General features: G+C 45.6%; 1 protein-coding gene across 1 annotated transcript in view; it reads left to right on the plus strand.

Moving 5' to 3' along the window:
- Window positions 1-20,003, plus strand: part of cfap58 (cilia and flagella associated protein 58) — a 191,483-nt gene that overhangs the window by 69,787 nt on the left and 101,693 nt on the right. The window contains exons 12-15 of the mRNA XM_056280568.1: window positions 5,162-5,302; window positions 8,895-9,118; window positions 15,030-15,141; window positions 15,645-15,749. Of these exons, the coding sequence (XP_056136543.1) occupies window positions 5,162-5,302; window positions 8,895-9,118; window positions 15,030-15,141; window positions 15,645-15,749 (582 nt within the window). The remainder of the gene's footprint in view (window positions 1-5,161; window positions 5,303-8,894; window positions 9,119-15,029; window positions 15,142-15,644; window positions 15,750-20,003) is intronic.

The raw sequence follows: 20,003 nt of genomic DNA on the forward strand, positions 1-20,003 counted from the left end.
CAACTTCTGTAGGTTGCAGATACCGCCTCATGCCACCTCTAGTGGTGAGGGCACTAGCAAAATGAAAAACTAACCAAAGATCGGCCAGAAAAGATGAGGACAGGCAAATGGTCTGTGGCCACCACCTGCAAATCCATTCCTTTTATAGGGGTTGTCTTGCAAATTGTCTAATTTCCACCTGGTGGAAATTAGACAATTTACCAACAGGTGAAATTGATTCACAAATCAGTGTTGCTTCCTAACTGGACAGGTTGATATCTCAAAAGTGTGATTGACTTGGAGCTACATTGCATTGCTTATGTGTTCCCTTTATTTTTTTGAGCAGTGTACATCACCAGGGAGGCAACATCACTGCAGACCCATCCTGGTCACAACCTGTTCCAACTCCTCTGCTCTGGTAGTCGCTACAGAGCACTGTACTCCAAAAAACCAGATATAAAATTAGTTTCTTTCCAGGGGCTGTCATTCAAATGAATGCTTAACACTGTCAAATAAATCCAACCCTTTTGTATATACTGTACTGTATGTTGTACGTATACTGGTATGCTCTGTCATGTCCTTCTACCTCATGCATGTATGTAAGTAACCTGCTAACATCTTTTTCAGCATCACTGATATATTCTCTGCACCATTGCACTTTATCACCTATTTCACCTGTATATAGTCAATCCTTGTTTATATTTCTGAAGATTGTTGTGTTGTCATGTTGTTATTCTATGTTAAGTACTTTGAGAGGGCCATGAAACCAGAGTCAAATTCCGTGTATGACCAAATCTACATGGCCAATAAACTTGATTCTAATAAGTAAGCAGAAACATCTTGAAGTTTGATATAACATGAATAGGAAGCTAATGAGGGGAGGCAAGAATTGGTGTAACATGGTCAAATTTCCTAGATTTATTTAGCATTCTAGCTGCACTATTGTGAAGCATCTGAAGACTTTTAATACTAGCATGTGGCAGACCTGGAAACAACATTACAGTAATCAAGTCTGGATAAAACAGATGCATGTATTGGAGTCTCTGCATCAGGCATAGACAGGAAACACTGAATTTTAGCTGTTGCGTTAGTGAAAAATGACTGATTTGGAGGCCTGCTTGGCTCCTGTGAGGAATTGGGTGTCACTAAATTTCCTGCTTTTAAATTCAGATAAAACTAGGATGCTGGTTATTGGCCCTGCTAGACAAAGACACCAATTTGATCAAGTAACAATAACAATCAATAACAGTGATTTCACAGTGTGGCAGCCAAAACTGGGATCAACAAAGTTGATCCCAGCCCTTCCCTTGATAAGCACATTAAAGAAATCTCCAATACTGCCTTTTTTCACTGACGTTCATTCATTCATTCATTCATTCATTCATTCATTCATTCATTCATTCATTCATCTTGAGCTGCTTCTCTGGGGTCAGGTCGCAGTGGTAGCAAGCTAAGTAGGGCACTCCAGACATCCCTTTCCCCAGCAATGCCCTCCAGCTCCTCCTGGGGGATCCCAAGGCGTTCTCAGGCCAGATTGGACACGTAGTCCCTCCAGTGAGTTCTGGGTCTACCCTGTGGTCTGCACCCAGTTGGCCGTGCCCGGAAAACCTCCAAAGTAAGGCACCCAAGAGGCATCCTAATTAGATGACCGAACCACCTCAACTGGCTTCTTTCGACGCGAGGGAGCAGCGGCTCTACTCCGAGCACCCTCCGAATGTCTGAGCTCCTCACCCTAAATCTAAGCTGAGCCCAGACACCCTATGGAGGAAACTCATTTCAGCCACCTGTATCTGTGATCTCACCCTTTCAGTCACTACCCAAAGCTCATCACCACAGGTGAGGGTTGGAACAAAGATTGACTGGAAAATTGAGAGCCTTGCCTTCCGGCTCAGCTCCCTCTTCACCACAACGGTCCGGTACAGTGTCTGCATTACTGCTGATGCTGCATCAATCCGCCTGTCAATCTCCCGCTCCATCCTACCCTCACCCGTGAACAAGACCCCGAGATACTTGAACTCCTTCACTTGAGGCAACAACTCATCCCCAACCCATTTTGCAGTAGAGAACCATGGCCTCAGAACTGGAGGTGCTGACTCTCATCCCAGTCATTTCACACTCAGCTGCAAACTGCCCCAGTGTGCCCTAGAGGCAATATTCTGATGAAGCCAACAAAACCACATCATCTGCGAGGAGCAGAGATGCAATTCTGAGGTTCCCAAAACAGACACACTCCTCACCTTGGCTGTGCCTTGAGATCCTGTCCATGAATATCACAAACAGAATCGGAGACAAGGGACAGCCTTGGCGTAGTCCGACACTCACCGAAAACGCGTTTGACTTTATGCCAAGAATGTGTACACAGCTCTCATTTTGGTTAAACAAGGACTGGGCACTGGCTGCGGGATGATGATGATGATGATTATTATATTTAACGTCAGAGAATTTCGATGTAATATTATTATAGCAGACAAAATGTGCTCGAGAGAGCTAAACCCGAGACACAAAAATTACAATTTATTCTGCCTAATAGTATACAATGATCTTCTCTGTGGATTGTCGCGTTGTAGTGGTGGAGAAGCTTGCATGGTTCTGAGATCCTGAGAGCAATGCCGTCTGGAGCTATGCTACTGGTAGGGTCACCCATGGTGGTAAGGTCAAGGGGAGGTCCCTAACAAAGCAAGCCAAGCAAGACCTCAACAGTGGAACAGGTGGAGGAGGATGGCTGACTTTAGGGAAGCATCACAATGGCTGGGAAGGTGGATGAAGGCTGCAGCAGAAATGGGCCCCCAGTCATCTTGGACTCCATGCCACTGGATCCTGTCCCAGATGGCTGGTGGCTGTCTGTGCACCAGTCTCCCTATATTAAACAAAGTCACGCACAGGCATCCTGCATAAAGGGAATTCACCCTAACATCCCAGATTAAGTCCTATGGCAACCAGCTCACCCCACCTGGGGAAAGGGCTAGAAAAGGTGCCATAAAAATAGCCTGCCTCAAAACTCCTGACTGGATTGCCACAACCAGAGGGATCACCACCTGCTCTCAGAAACATAGAAACAAGAACTTTGGAGCCTGGAATGTTCATACACTGATGGATAGTGCAGCCAGTGACAGATGAGAGAGGAGAACCACGATCATCGCTAGAAAATTGAAGAGATGCCAGATTGACATAGCTGCCCTTTCTGAGATCCGACAGACAGATGAAGGACAACTGAAGGAGAAGAAGGGTGGCTACACTTTCTTCTGGGAAGGAAACGGTGCTGATGAGCCCAGGATCTGCCATCAGGAACCAGGTCGTCAGCCACCTGTTTGCAATTCTTGTGGGGATCAGTGAGCGTCTCATGACCATCCCTCTGGTGTTTGCCAACAACCAGATGTCAACAGTTGTGCGTGCCTATGCCCCTACTTTGGACTCTGAAGAGCAAGTAAAAGAGACCTTCTACACCTGCTTAGACGAGACAGTCAAGAATCCTCAAGAAGGATGAGGTTATTCTCCTGGGAGACTTCAATGCCAGGGTCGGCCGGGATCAACACCTCTGGAAAGGCACTATAGGAAAGGAAGGCATCGGGAACATAGAACCAAATGGTATCCTGCTTCTAAGCAAGTGTGCTCAGTATGACCTCACCATCACTAACACTGTTTTGCCAGAAAAAAACAAAAACAAATTTAAGGCGTCTTGGAGACACTCCCGCTCCAAACAGTGGCATCTTCTTGACTCTGTCATTGTATGAACCAGGGACCACCGTGATGTTAACATCACGAGGGCCGTGATTGATGCAGATGACTGATGTCCATCGAAATCAAGAGGAAGAAGGGGGTTCAAAAGAAGCAGATCCGGCCAAGACTGGACTTTGAAAGCCTGAATGAAACTGTTTTTTTGTTTTTGTTTATTTTATTTATTTATTTTTTGCACCTCTTAGTCCCGGGTATTTCTGTCTTCCGTTCAGCCTCTAATTTCTACAGTTTATTTTCCAACCACTGCCATATTCTGACATGACAGACAGATAAATAAATAAATAAACAAACAAATAAATAAAGTTTTATCAGCTCATCACTCAAGGATTTCTGAACATTCCTGCTTAATTTCTATGAGAAAGTCTTTCTCAAACAAAATTAAATATCACAAGTACACCTAATTAAAAATGGAATACATTTGTACATCTCTTAAGCAGCTTAATTTTTTTAAAGTTTGAACAGTGTTGCTGCATCGAAACATCTGGTGGACAAATAGTGGCAACAGCATGAATATGCTCGCTATTAGAATTCAAACTAATTGATGTGTAGGGGGACAGAAAGAAATCACAACTAACCCTCTCTTTTGCTCAAGGGACTGTTTTATTCAGTCCTTCATTTTGTTGAAAATGTCAACCCCACTACCATCACTTCTAGCACAGTGCTTGGGGGACCGAGGACCATTCTGGGCGCACAGCCAGTCAAAGGGACACCTGATTCGGGCACTAATGAATATCTTAAGTCCTTTTCAACCGCATCAGCCCAGCAGTCTCTCGCTGCAGTGAGACTTTCCTCACTGTCTCTTTAGGCACAACAGTGGGACAGGGGTTAGAATTTATTAGACAGAGCAAAATTACCTTACTTTTCCATCTTGCATTTGCCCTTCTCTTTTTGTCTCGGTGCTTCTTATATGGTTAAACTTTACTGTTGTTACTTGTTAAGGTAGAACTTGTATTTTTTTAAATGGGACATTGAAGTGCAGCAATGGCCATTTTGCAACTTGTAGTTTTCATTTGAAGATTTTCTTTTACTCTTTTCGTACCACCTTGCCTTACAATGTTATAGTTACAAACATTCATCTAAAGCCATGTTGTACCCACAGGCGGCCTGGTGCCACGATACACTTCTTTGTGATCACTTAGCAGCTTGACTGAAACCATTGAAAATAGGAGCTTGTTCAAGGGAACATTAGCAGTATTTGTTGAGGGAGGAAAGAGGGTAAAATTTTTACACCCCCCTCCCAGATCTTCCCAGATCTTCCCAACCTGTGCACAGTGCTACAGACACTAGCTCATTTCTCCAATCTTATGCAGGGTCTCTGTATTATATCTTACATACCTGACACCTTTCAGATAAACAACCTCAGTATAGTGTAGGTAAATATGTGTGTGTGTGTGTGTGTGTGTGTGTGTGTTTGTGTGTGTGTGTGTCCCTCTATGTCCTGCTACAGGGGGAGCTGCAGCTATTGAAGCAGCAGGCAGAGGAGGCAAAGCAGCGCGTTGACAGCCAGGAGGCAGAGGAGCAAAAGCTGCACAAGATCATAGCCGATGCTGACGCTGAGAAGCTGCGACAGAAGCAGGAAATGGACCAGGTGAAGAAACAGAGAGAGTCACTTTGACTTTTGATGTTAATGATCAGCGTCACCTCATAAAACAACACAAACTAATTACATAATTAAAAACCTAACATACAACCTACACCTCATAAACCGCCACACCCACAAGCACACACACACAAACACCAACGCACCAACCGCCACCATCCCCACACGTTGTTCAGTTTTACATATGGTTATGTACATATTGATCACACCAACCATTACACATATATAGTCTTTTATTTTATTTTATTTTATTTTATTTATTTATTTCCCCTTTTTTCTCCCCAATTTTTCTTGGCCAATTACACCACTATTCCAAGCCGTCCTGGCCAGGGCTCCACCCCCTCTGCCAATCCGGGTTAGGGCTGCAGGCTACCACATGCTTCCTCCGATACATGTGGAGTCACCAGCCACTTCTTTTCACCTGACAGCGAGGAGTTTCACCAGGGGGACGTAGCGCATGGGAGGATCACGCTATTCCCCCCAGTCCCCCCCCCAAACAGGCACCCCACCCTACCAGAGGAGGCGCTAGTGCAGCGACCAGGACACCTACCCACATCCGGCTTCCCACCTGCAGACACACGACCAATTGTGTCTGTAGGGGCACCCGACTAAGCTGGAGGTAACACGGGGATTCGAACCAACGATCCCCATGTTGGTAGGCAACTGAATAGGCCGCCACGCCTCCCAGACACCCTACAAGCATAGACAAGCCCCCTCCCCAAAAACTCATACAGCCTCCCTACACACCAGACATGTTCAAAGTCTACGGTATCGCTCACCCAGCTGTAATAATCATATTCTGCTCTCAGTGTGCAGTGACCAATGTCCTGAATAGGGCCACTGGATCCACACCCACTGCCTCTCCCCCTGCTCCTCCTTGTAGGCCATGTGGTAACCTTAGCTTGGCCAAACAAAAAGTTCGCAAGTGTTCACTTTGGCCTGTTCCTATGTGAGCATCTCAGCCCCGAGACGTGCAGACCCACAGTGAAGCCCACCCCCAGCTTCCCACATACCATCAACAGCAGGTCAAACAATGATGTCACACCATTATATTCAGCAAAAACATGAAAAACATTAGTGGCTAAAGCCACATGAGCCACCCTCCACTGCACATCCCCCTCTCTTTTTGGGAGAGGGGCTTTGTGAAAACCCCTCCACCTGAACCCCGCCATGCCCTGACCTGGCACATGTTGTTGCCACTTGTGTTCCCTCACCTCCTGTAGCTCCAAAGGTATGTGACCTTCATGGCCACCTCATACAGAGAGAGAAAGAGAGAGATGATCAGGTAGAGAGAGAGACTGAGAGGGCGAGAGGTGTGGGGGAACAGAGAATGAGAGTGTTGAGAAGGAAAGAATCTGTCAAAGGGGTCTTTCCTTGCGTCAGTGAACTGACTGGCTGCCTGTATAGCTATGGGACTGAAAGAGAGCAAGGTCTTAGTCCACTCAAAGCTAATTTAACACAGAGCCGGCCCCTCTCACTCGAGCCTATAGGCCCCAGTGACCCCTCTGACCCTGAACGTTATGTGAATACAGCTCTGAGCCCTCCTTTGTGTGCAGGCATCAGGAGGAAGCGGGGATATAGAGAACACTAGCGTGAAACAGTTGAGGAAGCAGATGAAACATTAAAGGACCCAATCAGTTAAATGGCAGAATTGTGCTGATTTCTTAATAAGGGGGTCATTGTCACAGGCCTAACAGTAGGGATAGTATACATATAGATGGTGTGGTCATGTGTGGAGGAGAGATGCTGGGTATATTGAGAGAAGGATGCTGAATATGGAGCTGCCAGGGAAGAGGAAAAGAGGAAGGGCAAAGAGGAGGTTTATGGATGTGGTGAGGGAGGACATACAGGTGGCTGGTGTGACAGAGGAAGATGCAGAGGACAGGAAGAGATGGAAACTGATGATCTGCTGTGGCGCCCACTAACGGGAGCAGCCGAAAGTAGTAGTAGTAGATATGTGTGTGTGTGTGTGTGTGTGTGTGTGTGTGTGTGTGTGTGTGTGTGTGTGTGTGTGTGTGTGTGTGTGTATTTGCATGCAAGGGTGTGTGCGCATGAAGTGTTTGTGTGCGCAAGTGAGGGCTGGCATAATTGTGTCTATGTGTATTTTTAAGTAAGTTGTGTGTGTGTGTGTGTGTGTGTGTGTGTGTGTGTGTGTGTTTGTATCCATCACGTGACACATAATGAACAAAGACACTTCCATCAGCCAGCAGAACTGTCACAGTGAGATCTTTTTACACAGAGCCAAAATAAAATTGTGTTGATGAGCATATTCATTTTTTGCCTCCTTAGGGGTGAATCATTGTTTAGTGGGGTAATGACTTTTGACTCACCACACAGCAAAAGCACAGAACCACACTTGCAGCATACATGGCTGACAGCCAGTAGAAAGTCTAAAGATTCAGCCTTCTAAGAGAGATGCTAAACTATGGTGTCATCCTGAGTTTGTTCAAAAGAACCTCTCAGCAGATAGCAGTAACTGCCTAACTTGTATGTGTATCTAGTGTTTTCCACATCCTGGGGCCACATGCATAAAACTCTGTTTAGATCCATGACTAAAACTGTCTGCATGCACAAAGACAGAACTACGCATATGCATTTTTTTCCTCAGATTTGTAAAGCCGTGCGCACGCATGGTTCCCGCTTCCGGTGTGAGAAGATGGCTGTGCAAATTCATGTTTGCAGCGGCCTCACCCGCTACCGGTGTGGGAAGATGGCTGTGCAAATTCATGTTTGCAGCGGCCTCACCCGCTTCCGGTGTGAGAAGATGGCTGTGCAAATTCATGTTTGCAGTGGCCTCACCCGGTACCGGTGTGGGAAGATGGCGGCACGAACGTACGTTTGCAGCGGCCTCACCCAATACCGTCCATGTAGTGTCTTTGTCCACGTTTGCATCTAAGTTTGTTTTGTCTTCGTTTGATGGCTTGGAGAGCTGGCGCTGGATCAGCTGGGAGAGCTTGGTCTGCCGCGTCCTGTGGGCCCAGGGACCTCAGGCCCGGGCCCTCTGCTGTTTAAAAAGAGTATCACAGTTCATTTTTCATCTCCCCCATTTGAATCGTCACATGTACGTACGTATCGGGACTTTCCTGTCTCGTAAAGTATTGTTACAGTCCTAGTATAGATATCTGGAATGGCTTTGGAATCAGGAATCAACAAGTGGCATATGTCAAGTTTGCTATGGTTAGCTATGCAGGAAAACCTAATGTCTGCAGTCAGTTAACCATGCTTTTGCTAATTATACCTTTATGAGTTTCCTTAATATCATCCAGAGTGTGTTTTTTCTCAGAGCAGTGGTCTTACACTATTGATTTTTTTCAGTCGCAAGTTGCTGAAGAATCAGGACGATACCAAGAGACTAGCTACTTAAAAAAACCAGAAAGATTATTACAGAGATAGTTTAAAATCAATACTCTGAAAGAAGGAGGGGTCGCCTGCAGAAGTTAGCTGACTGAGTGGACCAATTTACACGCCACGTTCAAAATTTAAAAAATATATATATTTGGCTGGCAGTGGGGTATGAATTACCCACCCAGTCATATGTGTTGATTGCTTTTTGTTTTGTGTTGCTTTTTCTGTCATCAAGGTGATCCATGATAGAGACATCTTCGGCACCCATCTGCTGCGGCGCAACGATGAACGGGCTCTGCTGTACAAGAAGATCAGCATCCTGCAGACCATCCTGAACAAGGGCGACCGGCAGTACAACCAGCGTCTGGACGACATCCGCCTGCTGAAGCTAGAGATCAAGAGGCTGAGGCGCGAGAAGGGCATCTTGGACAAGGGCGAGGTCACCATGGAGGACCTGAGGTAAAAGACAGAACACACAGGGGAGGAAGGGGAGGGTCAGAAGGGAGTGAGAAGGCGCTTGACGCGGAGGGGGGTTGAAGGGAGGAGGGGGCAATGATGAAGAGACAAATGAGGTAGAGGACAAGACCAAAGACAGGGTGCTGATGAAAGAGAATTTTCCACCCTCAGGGAGGGAGCGAGAGAAAATATGGTGGAGGAGGAGGGTGTAGAGCGAGAGCAGACAAAACAGAAGTGAGGGAGGGGTTGGGATAAGGGAGGGATAGAGAGAAATCCAGGTGAACTGGCGATGAACAGAGGCTCCTGACTGTTTAGTATTTAGTTTAGTATTCAGACCAGAACAATAGTGGGATTGAAAGAAAGGGGAGAGATGGGTCGCTGGGGGGGGGGGGGGGGGGGGATGAGCATTGGGAATGAGACAGAGTGACTGACTGAGAGGCCTTCCCTTCAACTCACTGCTCCAGAACTCACGGTGAGTTCATTTATATCAAAATGCAGTTATTCCCCCTGCTTTTGGGGTATTTTCTGTAGCTCAACGCTTTGCAGCACAACCTTTCAGAGACTGCAGCCAGTCCTCAGCCGCTTCGGTAAATAGTCATGAGCCTGAATTATGCACTAATATTCCAAAAGGGTTTCTTATTCTGGATTATTTTATTATTAAATTTAAATATTTCAGGGTTTTCACGGGTGCTTAAGGAAGATTATATGACCACAGTTGGTACATGATTTTTGATATAATGGATGATTTTTCTTAGGCCAAATGGTAACACGGTGGACAGGATAGTAATATGCACTGCCCATGAGCACTTAGGGCGAAAGGCAAACTGAAAATTCTTGACCTGCTTTTTTGTGACACACTTGTCTCAGAAGCAAGCAGTCTCCATTTTAAAGACGAGATGTGAGTGACAGCTCGCCAAGTTAGCATCATACACAAGTAGATTAAATTACCTTTTGTTTTTTTGATTTTTCCTCCTTTTTCTCCCCAGTTGTATCTGGCCGATTACCCCACCCTGCTCCACCCCCTCTGCTGATCCGGGGAGGGCTGCAGACTACCACATGCCTCCTCTGGTACATGTGGAGTCGCCAGCCGCTTCTTTTCACCTGACAGTGAGGAGTTTCACCAGGGGAACGTAGCGCGTGGGAGGATCACACTATTCCCCCCAGTTTCCCTTCCCCACGCTATTCCTCCCAGACCCCCCCCCGACCAACCAGAGGAGGCGCTAGTCTTGCAACTAGAACACATACCCACATCTGGCTTTCCACCCACAGACACGGCCAATTATGTCTGTAGGGACGCCTGACCAAGCCGGAGGAAACACGGGGATTCGAACCGACGATCTCTGTGTTGGTAGGCAACGGAACAGACCGCCACACCACTCGGACGCCTGCCCATTACCTTTTTAACATAAGTGAAGAAGGCTAAAATTCATTTTTATTTGATAATTGGGTTATATTTCGCACGGCAGAATTCAGCTTTGCCCAGCAGAGGGTGTGGAGTTTTCTGCATGTGTGGTATTTAGTTGGAGCAAGTGGGGGGAAGCAGTTAGCTTTGAAGAACGTTTCACAGCAAGCGTTTGTCAGTTTTAATGAGCGGGGCCTTTCCATTTGAAAGGATATCAAAAGCAGTGAGAAGTCAATTATGTGTTTGTTTTTTTATGTTTGCTTCTGACCCGAGTATAAGCATTAGTCTCTGCCTGTTGCGTTCTCTCGCTAATTACACATCTCTACTCTAACGTCAGCTGATGTACAATTAGGGTGTCGCCCCTTTGTAACGAGCGTTCCATGAGATTAAATGGACGCGGCCGCAATGACGGAATTTTTTTTCTCTTGCTTTTAGTAACCCTGCAGATCTTTCTGCTCGTGGCCTGCTTGTACAGCTCCCCCCCGGGGGGGGGGGGGGGACTCTGTAACTATTGAAAGCCTTGTGTGTCTAAGTAGATACATTTCGTGGATGCATCTCTCCCAACCAGACCCCAACCCTCAGCTCTCCCCGACTCTCTCTGCCAGTAATGGCGGAGCCAGGAGAACAGCACGGAGCAGACCATATGCTGTTCCCAGTAACCGCCTCATTAGGTGCCAACCTACTTACTCTCTGCCTGGATGGAAAGCTGAAGCTCTGCAGACACACAGATGGATCCCTAGCAGTCTCACACATGCAACGGACATGTGCGTGCATGCCCATACACGCTCTCACACGCGCGTGCGCACACACACACACACACACACACACACACACATCATGTACATTGCATACACTCAATAGCTCACACAGCTCGACGTGTACATCACCTTCACGTGTGAACACATGGAAACACGTGATTAGAGAAGTCGAGCATGGCTATGTCTCCCTTCCGTAATTACCATATTACTGTGTGGCACTGTCTGATTCCCACGGCTGTCTCTCCCAGAGCGCTGCATGGCTTTATGCCGGGCTCTGGCTTCCTACAGATAGCCTTTCACCACCGTGTCCATTATCCTTTTTCAAAGGGCTTTTGGGGCCAAATTATGTGTCTGGTAGGCTTTTTATTTGTGTGTGTGTGCGTGTGTGTGTGTGTGTGTGTGTGAGTATTTTTATACAGGCACATGCATCAACTAGAGCTTTAATGTGTATCAAAAGCCTGGAACATTTCCCTCAAGTTCTTCTTTCATTTATCTGCTTTGCTCCCCTGTTCTCTATTTTATTATTACTCCTTGCTGCCTTTGCCCACAGCGTCACATTTTTGTGTTTGTTATTCGCGAGAAATCTAATAATAGTATTACAATAGATTCCCCCCTCCCCTTTTTCTCTGCAATTGGACTTGGCCAAATACCCCCTTCTTTCGAGCCATCCCGGTTGCTGCTCCACCCGCTCTGCCGATCCGGGGAGGGCTGCAGACGACCACATGCCTCCTCTGATACATGTGGAGTCGCCCGTCGCTTCTTTTCACCTGACAGTGAGGAGTTTCACCAGGGGGACGTAGCACGTGGGAGGATCACGCTGTTCCCCCCAGTTCCCCCTCCCCCCTAAACAGGCACCCCAACTGACCAGAGGAGACGCTAGTGCAGCGACCAGGACACATACCCACATCCAGCTTCCCACCCGCAGACATGACCAGTTGTGTCTGTAGGGCTGCCTGACCAAGCCGGAGGTAACATGGGTTTTCGAACCGACAATCCCTTTGTTGGTAGGCAACGGAATAGACCGCTACACTACCCAGACACCTGTGATTACAATGGAGTTAACGCGGTGGTCAGACTCAGCCCCGTGTTTCCTCACTGGTAGAGATGACTGTGTTCTTCCATCCTTTCTAATTTACATCAGTATCACTTCCGCATCTCAAAAAGCCAGGTATTATAATCAACGATGCATGCTTTGTTTCTGAAGTGCTTTTTTCCCCCATCAGCCCCCCCCCGTCCCCCTTACTCTAATGAAAGGATCACAGCAGGTCATCAGGGACAGTTTTGGGCTAATATTTTGCACGCACACACACACACACACACACACACACACACACACACACACACACACACACACACACACACACATGCCCAGAAGACCAAGAGTACGGAGTTCTGTGTGAGTGTTCGCGCACACAGAATCAATAGAAATGCAGGGAAGTGACAGCAGTAGTATGAAGCAGTGGCGGTGCTGGGTTGCCATCTAAGGTGTTGATTAAACTTTGAAGAGGAAGAATAGCAACACAGCAGCAGCCCCTGACAAGCAGAATGAATCAATCACACACACACACACATACACACACACACACACACACAAAGTGCACACTGCGTCACCACACAAGCTGCATCAATTTCCTCAACCACTGTCAATTTATCACAATGCAAACTGTTTTGAGCTTGGCAAAGGAAAAGCGAGAATTAGATGTATTGTTATGGTATATTTCCCATAGAAAAAGGTACAGTTTGTGGTGACAGGTATTGATGGATTAGCCTCTGCACGACATTCAAGTCGATTTTATGCGAAAAGCCCAATTTCACAAATTACAAATTTGCCTCATTGAAATTGCTGATATTGCCGCATTTCTGCATATTTAGTCCCATTTTGATCCAATGGCGTCGGTACGACCAGCATGCTGTTAATAGCGCAATTAAAACATAGATCCAAAGGCCAGAAAACCAAACAAGCCTATGATTGCTAAGAGAAGGGTAATGTTGGTCATGATGCCTGCTGCATGCTGATACCGGTTTTGTTTTACCTTGGCGCAACTCGTTGTGAAAAACAATGTCTTCCCTGTTTACTTGACATTATCCGAAGCTCCCATGTCACATTCCAACCATCACTTAGACCTGGTTTCCCACGAGCGGCACAGTGGCCCAGTGGCCCAGTGGTTATTACTGTTGCCTCACTGCAAGAAGGTCTTTGGTTCAAACCCCAGGCCGTTCTAGGTCCTTTCTATTTGGAGTTTGCATGTTCTCCCCGTGTCTGTGTGGTTTCCGCCAGATCCTCCTGTTTCCTCCCACCATCAAAGTCAGTCATGTTAGGGCTAATATTACTGTCTGTGCCCCTGACCAAGGCAATAGGAAAGAAGAACTGGAGTTGGTCCCTGGTCGTTGCACTGTGGCTGCCCACTCCTCCTAGCTACACAGCTACAATGGGTTAAATGCAGAAGATGAATATCCCCATGGGGATTAATAAAGTATATCTTAATTTTAACAGTGGGAAACCCTTTTTTTTTTAAATCTCCATTTGCTGTTGGTAAGAGTATCAAAAATCCCACCCATTGCTTTGAGTTTTTCATGCCGTGTTTGAATATAAAAAGCTCTTCAACAGACTTCAGAAATACCTGCCACATGGGAGATGGAACTGCCTCATATTATTAGCCAACAACCCAAGTTTGACACACTAACAGTGATAATTGGCCAACTTCCATGTTCTCTTAAGTGGCTTGATAAGTCTCTGGCTCATGTTGACAAGAACATTAGTCAAACAATTGTTAAGTCAAAGCCTAGCCTCCCTCCAGGGTATTTCACCAGAGACAAGGACAAACTTACCTTAGTGGTTCTGCGTGAATGGCCTTTATCAAACAAGCAATATCCTCATTTTGAGCAAGCTAATACATGGTTTTCAAACACAGTTCTCTCTACCAGTATTTGGCTAATGGCCCGCACATTATCACCATTTGTCTCCCCCAGGAATGTAAGCATAAAATCTTTGGTGCGTTAGACATTGAGAGTGAGATTATACGTCTTTGGTTTGCCAGTCAATTGGTTAGCATATGGCTCGTTTGACACAACCTATCTATCATGTGAGAGAGAGAGGAGGCTTAGTAGTAGCATCTTCCATGGAAGGAAACACAGATGAGAAGTATTCAACATGCCTAGACGGTGATGCCGGAGTCTGAGAGGAACTTGATTAAGCCACAGCAGCTGCCTTGACCACAGTTTCCTCCATTTAACTCTACAGTTCAGGGTTCAGTGATGAAGAAAGGAATAGCCCACAAGGAGGGAACTCCCAAACAAATTGCCCATCTCCCTTAACACATACAAAGCAGTCCTATGGCCATGACTCCCTCCACTTGACTCATACGGTTACTTGGATCTTTTCAAGGCTGTAATAATTTTGCACAGCTAACAGGTAAAAGGAACAAAAAATCTTTTTCCTCTTGTTTATTCTCACACATGGTGACACTTTGCTCTAATCACCTCAACAGCTTTTTGTAAAAAGTTTAAAACTCTCCTTTGCCAACAAATTTCATAACTTATTTTTATTGAAAGGCTGCATTTGCTTTTGAGACACATAATAAATAGTTCACTCAAGTGGATGTTCTCTATGTGACAACAGTTATCACATATAATGAATTTATGAACTAAAATAAAATTGTAAATATCATTTCAATATGTGTACTGTGTAAATAGAACTGTAAGTGAGAGCATTGAAATACCTTGTTTGACAGCAGTTGACTGGACTGTGTTGCAGGAGGGAGCTATTTCATACGGAGAGAGAGCTTCAGAAAGAGAGGACAAGGTGCCGCGCCCTTGAGGAGCAGCTGAAAAACCCCATTCAAGTACATCGATGGAGAAGGCTGGAGGTAAGGGCCTGTATTTGGGTGTGTGTGCTTGTGAGGGCAGCCTAGTCATTAGAGAAACCGTCCTGTAGTTGTTGGCTCAATCCTTGCAATGACTAACGTGTCTTGTTGATGTGTCCCTTGAGCAAATCACTGAACCCTTACCTGCTTGCACATAAGGTACTTTGGTTGAGAGCTTCAACTGAGAAGGGGGACTTTGTTTGTTGTAAAGCAAGGGGAGACTCAGTCAGACAACAAATACAGGACATTTCTGTAGTAGCTCCTGGTCATCAACCAGAACTGACAGATTTTTGTTTTATCTCCTGCTATCACCTCAAAGATATGTGGATCTTCCCGCTCCTGGCTGCCCTCTTGAAAGATGTTCAAAACCTTTGCTTCAACAATTTTTAAGACCCTTCAAATTTTACAATATCTCAACAGAATGCAGATGAGAGATATGGAGAGGAAAAGGTCGTGCCTCCATCTGTGGTTACCATTAACACCCTGTAAATGACTTTCCTCCGCAGGCCACTGACCCTGACAAATACCAGCTGATCCTGAAGATCCACTCCCTACAGAGACGCCTGATCACTAAGACCCAAGAAGTAGTGGATGAAGAGCTCTTGCTGCAGGTAAATAGTCCCTAAACACACACACATAAAAACACACACAAACAACTGCAGATTTAACTGTTTTGTCCTTTTGGTCTAGCAATGTGGGCATTTACCATGAGGAGCTTGGTTGTAAAGTGCTGTGACAGGTCTGGTCATATACCCAGTAGACAATTGGAATGCCTGTGGGAGATGGATATATTTTCTCATATTTTAAACCTTTTCTACAGACATCACTGCCCGTAAGTGTCCTGTTGTTCTTACGTTGTTTTTTGGTTTTTTTCTTATTCATGCTTTACTATTGAAGACAAACTGTTTTTTGTTTTTTGTTTGAGAAGAAATTTTAGCCTTAATAAAGGGTCTTGAAAAGGTTATTCTCATCAATTGCTGCCCTACCTACACCAAAACAACATCTTGAAAATACTTCAGTCAGGTTTTAAGGTTTATTATAGCACAGTCTGCCTTGCTGAAAAGTGGGCCATTCTAATTCTTCTTGACCTCAGCACAATGTTCAAAACTGTGGATGTGACATTTTGATAGACCGTCTCCAGTACGAGGTGGGTGTTGATGGCTCTGTCTTGGAATTGCTCACATTCTACCTCAAAAGTAGGTACTTCTCCATTAGTATAGGCAATTTTTCCTCTCCCCCAGCTTTTATCTCCTGCGGGGTCCCACAAGGTTCTATCCCAGGTCCCATTCTTTTCTCTATATACATGCTTCCTCTCGATCAAATCATTCGAAAAAATACACTTTCTTTCACTGTTAGGCTTTATCTCCCCCCTGAAACCAAACAGTCAGCCCAATCTAGTCAGGCTCTTCAACTGTCTTGAGGATATAAAGTGCTGAGTGGCACAAAACTTCCTAAAGCTGAATGAAGGCAAACCTGAAGTTGTCCTATTTCATATAAAATCAAAGTCAATTTTATTTGTATAGCCCATTATCACAAATTACAAATTTGCCTCAGTGGGCTTTACAACAATACAACATCCTGTCCAGCATTGTAAGATGGCGACAGATGTACTCCTAGGCCATCTATGTGAAGAGGGAACGACTATGCCAGAACCTGGGGGAGGGGGGGCTAAGAGTACATCTGTCGCCATCTTACAATGTTGTGATTGTAACTATTCCCTAATCCCCTGTGAATACTACACATGGCCATTGTAACTCTAGTTAATTGTCACGGTAATTTGCATATGAAACTGATCGTTGTTTTCGGTCGTTATGCCACTGTATTGTTTATAAGGGTGGGGATACCAGCAGTCATTTGAGACTGAAAAAGTCACTTAGATGAGTGATGAAACGTTTCCCTCAATACATGTTGTATCCTGATGAACTGATTTCAATTTTCTGTTATGTCCTGAATACTGTACTGATAAACGAATGAACGCTACCTACTTATCATGTGTCAGCAGGCCCTTTTGTAGTGGTACTCCAAATGCTTGCTTGGGCTATTTATTGTAAAATGAGTGTTTCATATATTGCTAAAATAGTTCTTGATGAACTAGGTTAAAAAAAAAAGAAGAAAAAAAACCCCTACTGTCTTGTTTGAGATCACAGGTCTCTTTCCACAAACGTTTGGCATGCAAAGCTTGCTGAAACCGGTGCAGAATTTGCACAGCTTTGCTCGTGGCCTAGCTTGCCCTGTTGCCAGACTTGCAGCTGATTGCATCAACACTGCAGCGTCCACTGCTGCCAAAGCCATTGTTGTCTTTGTCTGTTTTTTTGTTGTTCTTTGCCTGACATAACAAAACATTCCTCAGTAGAGATTATGTTTGCTGAAGGTGTACTTGGAGTACGGTGGTCTCTTCAACACCTAAACCACCGTCAACAGTGCAGCTGGACTTAGGGAGGCAGACCTGCCTCGCTGCCTAACTGCATCTCAGCCTGCCCTGCATCCAGTTTGCCCCAGTAATTTAGTCATCTGTGTTGTTCAGGGCAAGGATTGGAAAACACACAACCATTTCTATGACAAAAGCCCAGGCGAGGTTAGACACCGAGATTTGCTACTGCAATAATTTTGGTCTGCGTAGCCAGCATCACTGAGCTGATATAGTCTATGAGAAAACTCAAGAGCAGAGTGGGAGAGAGAGAGGGGGGTAGAGACAGAGATAGTTGGTGAGAGATGGCTAGAGAGTAAGTGAGATAGAGAAAGAGAGAGCCAAAGAGGGAGAGGGAGGGAGAGCTCATCAATGAGAAGAATAAAGAGGTGGCGTTAGAGGCGAGAGAGGGAGGGAGAGGGAGAGTGTATGTGTGAATGGGTTGGCCCAAGATGTCTGTGGTGGTGTGAACATATTGGAGTAGAGCCTTGTTTTGACTACACAAAGAGAAACAATTAAAAGGAGAAATGAAGAATGATGCTCTGTCATCTTCTGCCTTTACTACATAGCTATACACACACACACACACTATCCTGCAATATGTATTCTGCCATTGTGACCGTGTTACAGGAGGCTATACAAAAGGGCACAAACTCCCATCAAACTTGACCAGTTCCAATCTGTGGACACTATGAGTATAACTGGAGGTCCATCATGCCTGGATTTACTCCAGCCGTTCCAGCGGGTTTACATCTTCTTCTTTTAGGTTGCAGCCCCAATATTCAATTTCATAAAAACAACCAAAGGGGAAAGTTTCTGTGCTGGAACAATAACCTCTTGTTAAAGTGAGTTAGCTGACAGCGATGACAGGGAGAGTGATTCACAAGGCTGTGGTTTCTAGTGCCAACCAAGCAGCTACAGTCTGTCACTTTGTCAGCGGTCCCTCAGTGCCAGCCAGAGGTCGAAGCCATATGGGCTGTCTGAGGCAGCCATTGTCATTTCGTACTAGGGGTGAGATGATATAGGATTTTGTCTCAGATCGCGATAAAAAACACCCGTGAAAAGTTGATTGTGGTGAATTTCCATTATTGGGATCGTTGTAAATGGGGATAATCATGAATACCCTCACATGAGTGACTTTAAAAAGCTGTCTACCTCTCTCTCTCTGCACTGCATGCTGGGAGTTCCTGGTGAGTATGAGTGGAGGTGGTTGTGAGTGTACTCTGTTTCTAACTTCAGAGATTTTTTTCCTCCTTTTTTCCATCTGTCTTTTCTGCATGATCAGGTAAGTGGTTCTTCAGTTTGTTGACTGTTTGATGACTGTTCTGCCATTTCAGCGATTATGCATTGGTCGTGTGTATGTGTGTGTATGTGTGTGTGAGAGAGAGTGTATCTGTCCGCGGCTAATCTCACAAACTAGAGGACCTATCAGCCTAAAATTATTTGCACAGTTTTGACTGTATAATGAAGAACCTCTCGTGGTTGCGGTGATTAAAACCTTCAAAAACATTTGTTTTCACTATTCACCATCGCCGCTCCCTCTCTGACAGGACGTGTAGTCGGGGCAGGCTAGGCTAACTATTAGCCGATGTGGACCGGCGGTTCTGACAGTCATCCTGGTGTTTGTTCCCTTGGACAGTGATTTTTTTTTTTTTGGTTTGGATATACACTCACTGGCCACTTTATTAGGTACACCTTGCTAGTACCGGGTTGAACCCCCTTTTGCCTTCAGAACTGCCTTAATCCTTCATGGGATAGATTCAACAAGGTACTGGAAACATTCCTCAGAGAGTTTGGTCCATATTGACATGATAGCATCACGCAGTTGCTGCAGATTTGTCGGCTGCACATCCATGATGCGAATCTCCCGGTCCACCACATCCCAAAGGTGCTCAATTGGATTGAGATCTGGTGACTGTGGAGGCCATTTGAGTACAGTGAACTCATTGTCATGTTCAAGAAACCAGTCTGAGATGATTCGAGCTTTATGACATGGCGCGTTATCCTGCTGGAAGTAGCCATCAGAAGATGGGAACACTGTGGTCATAAAGGGATGGACATGGTCAGCAACAATACTCAGGTAGGCTGTGGCGTTGACACGATGCTCAATTGGTACTAAGGGGCCCAAAGTGTGCCAAGAAAATATCCCCCACACCATTACACCACCACCACCAGCCTGAACCGTTGATACAAGGCAGGATGGATCCATGCTTTCATGTTGTTGACGCCAAATTCTGACCCTACCATCCGAATGTCGCAGCAGAAATCGAGACTCATCAGACCAGGCAACGTTTTTCCAATCTTCTATTGTCCAATTTTGGTGAGCCTGTGCGAATTGTAGCCTCAGTTTCCTGTTCTTAGCTGACAGGAGTGGCACCCGGTGTGGTCTTCTGCTGCTGTAGCCCATCTGCCTCAAGGTTCGACGTGTTGTGCGTTCAGAGATGCTCTTCTGCATACC

The sequence above is a fragment of the Lampris incognitus genome, chromosome 5 (assembly GCF_029633865.1).
Source record: "Lampris incognitus isolate fLamInc1 chromosome 5, fLamInc1.hap2, whole genome shotgun sequence".
Taxonomy (NCBI): domain Eukaryota; kingdom Metazoa; phylum Chordata; class Actinopteri; order Lampriformes; family Lampridae; genus Lampris; species Lampris incognitus.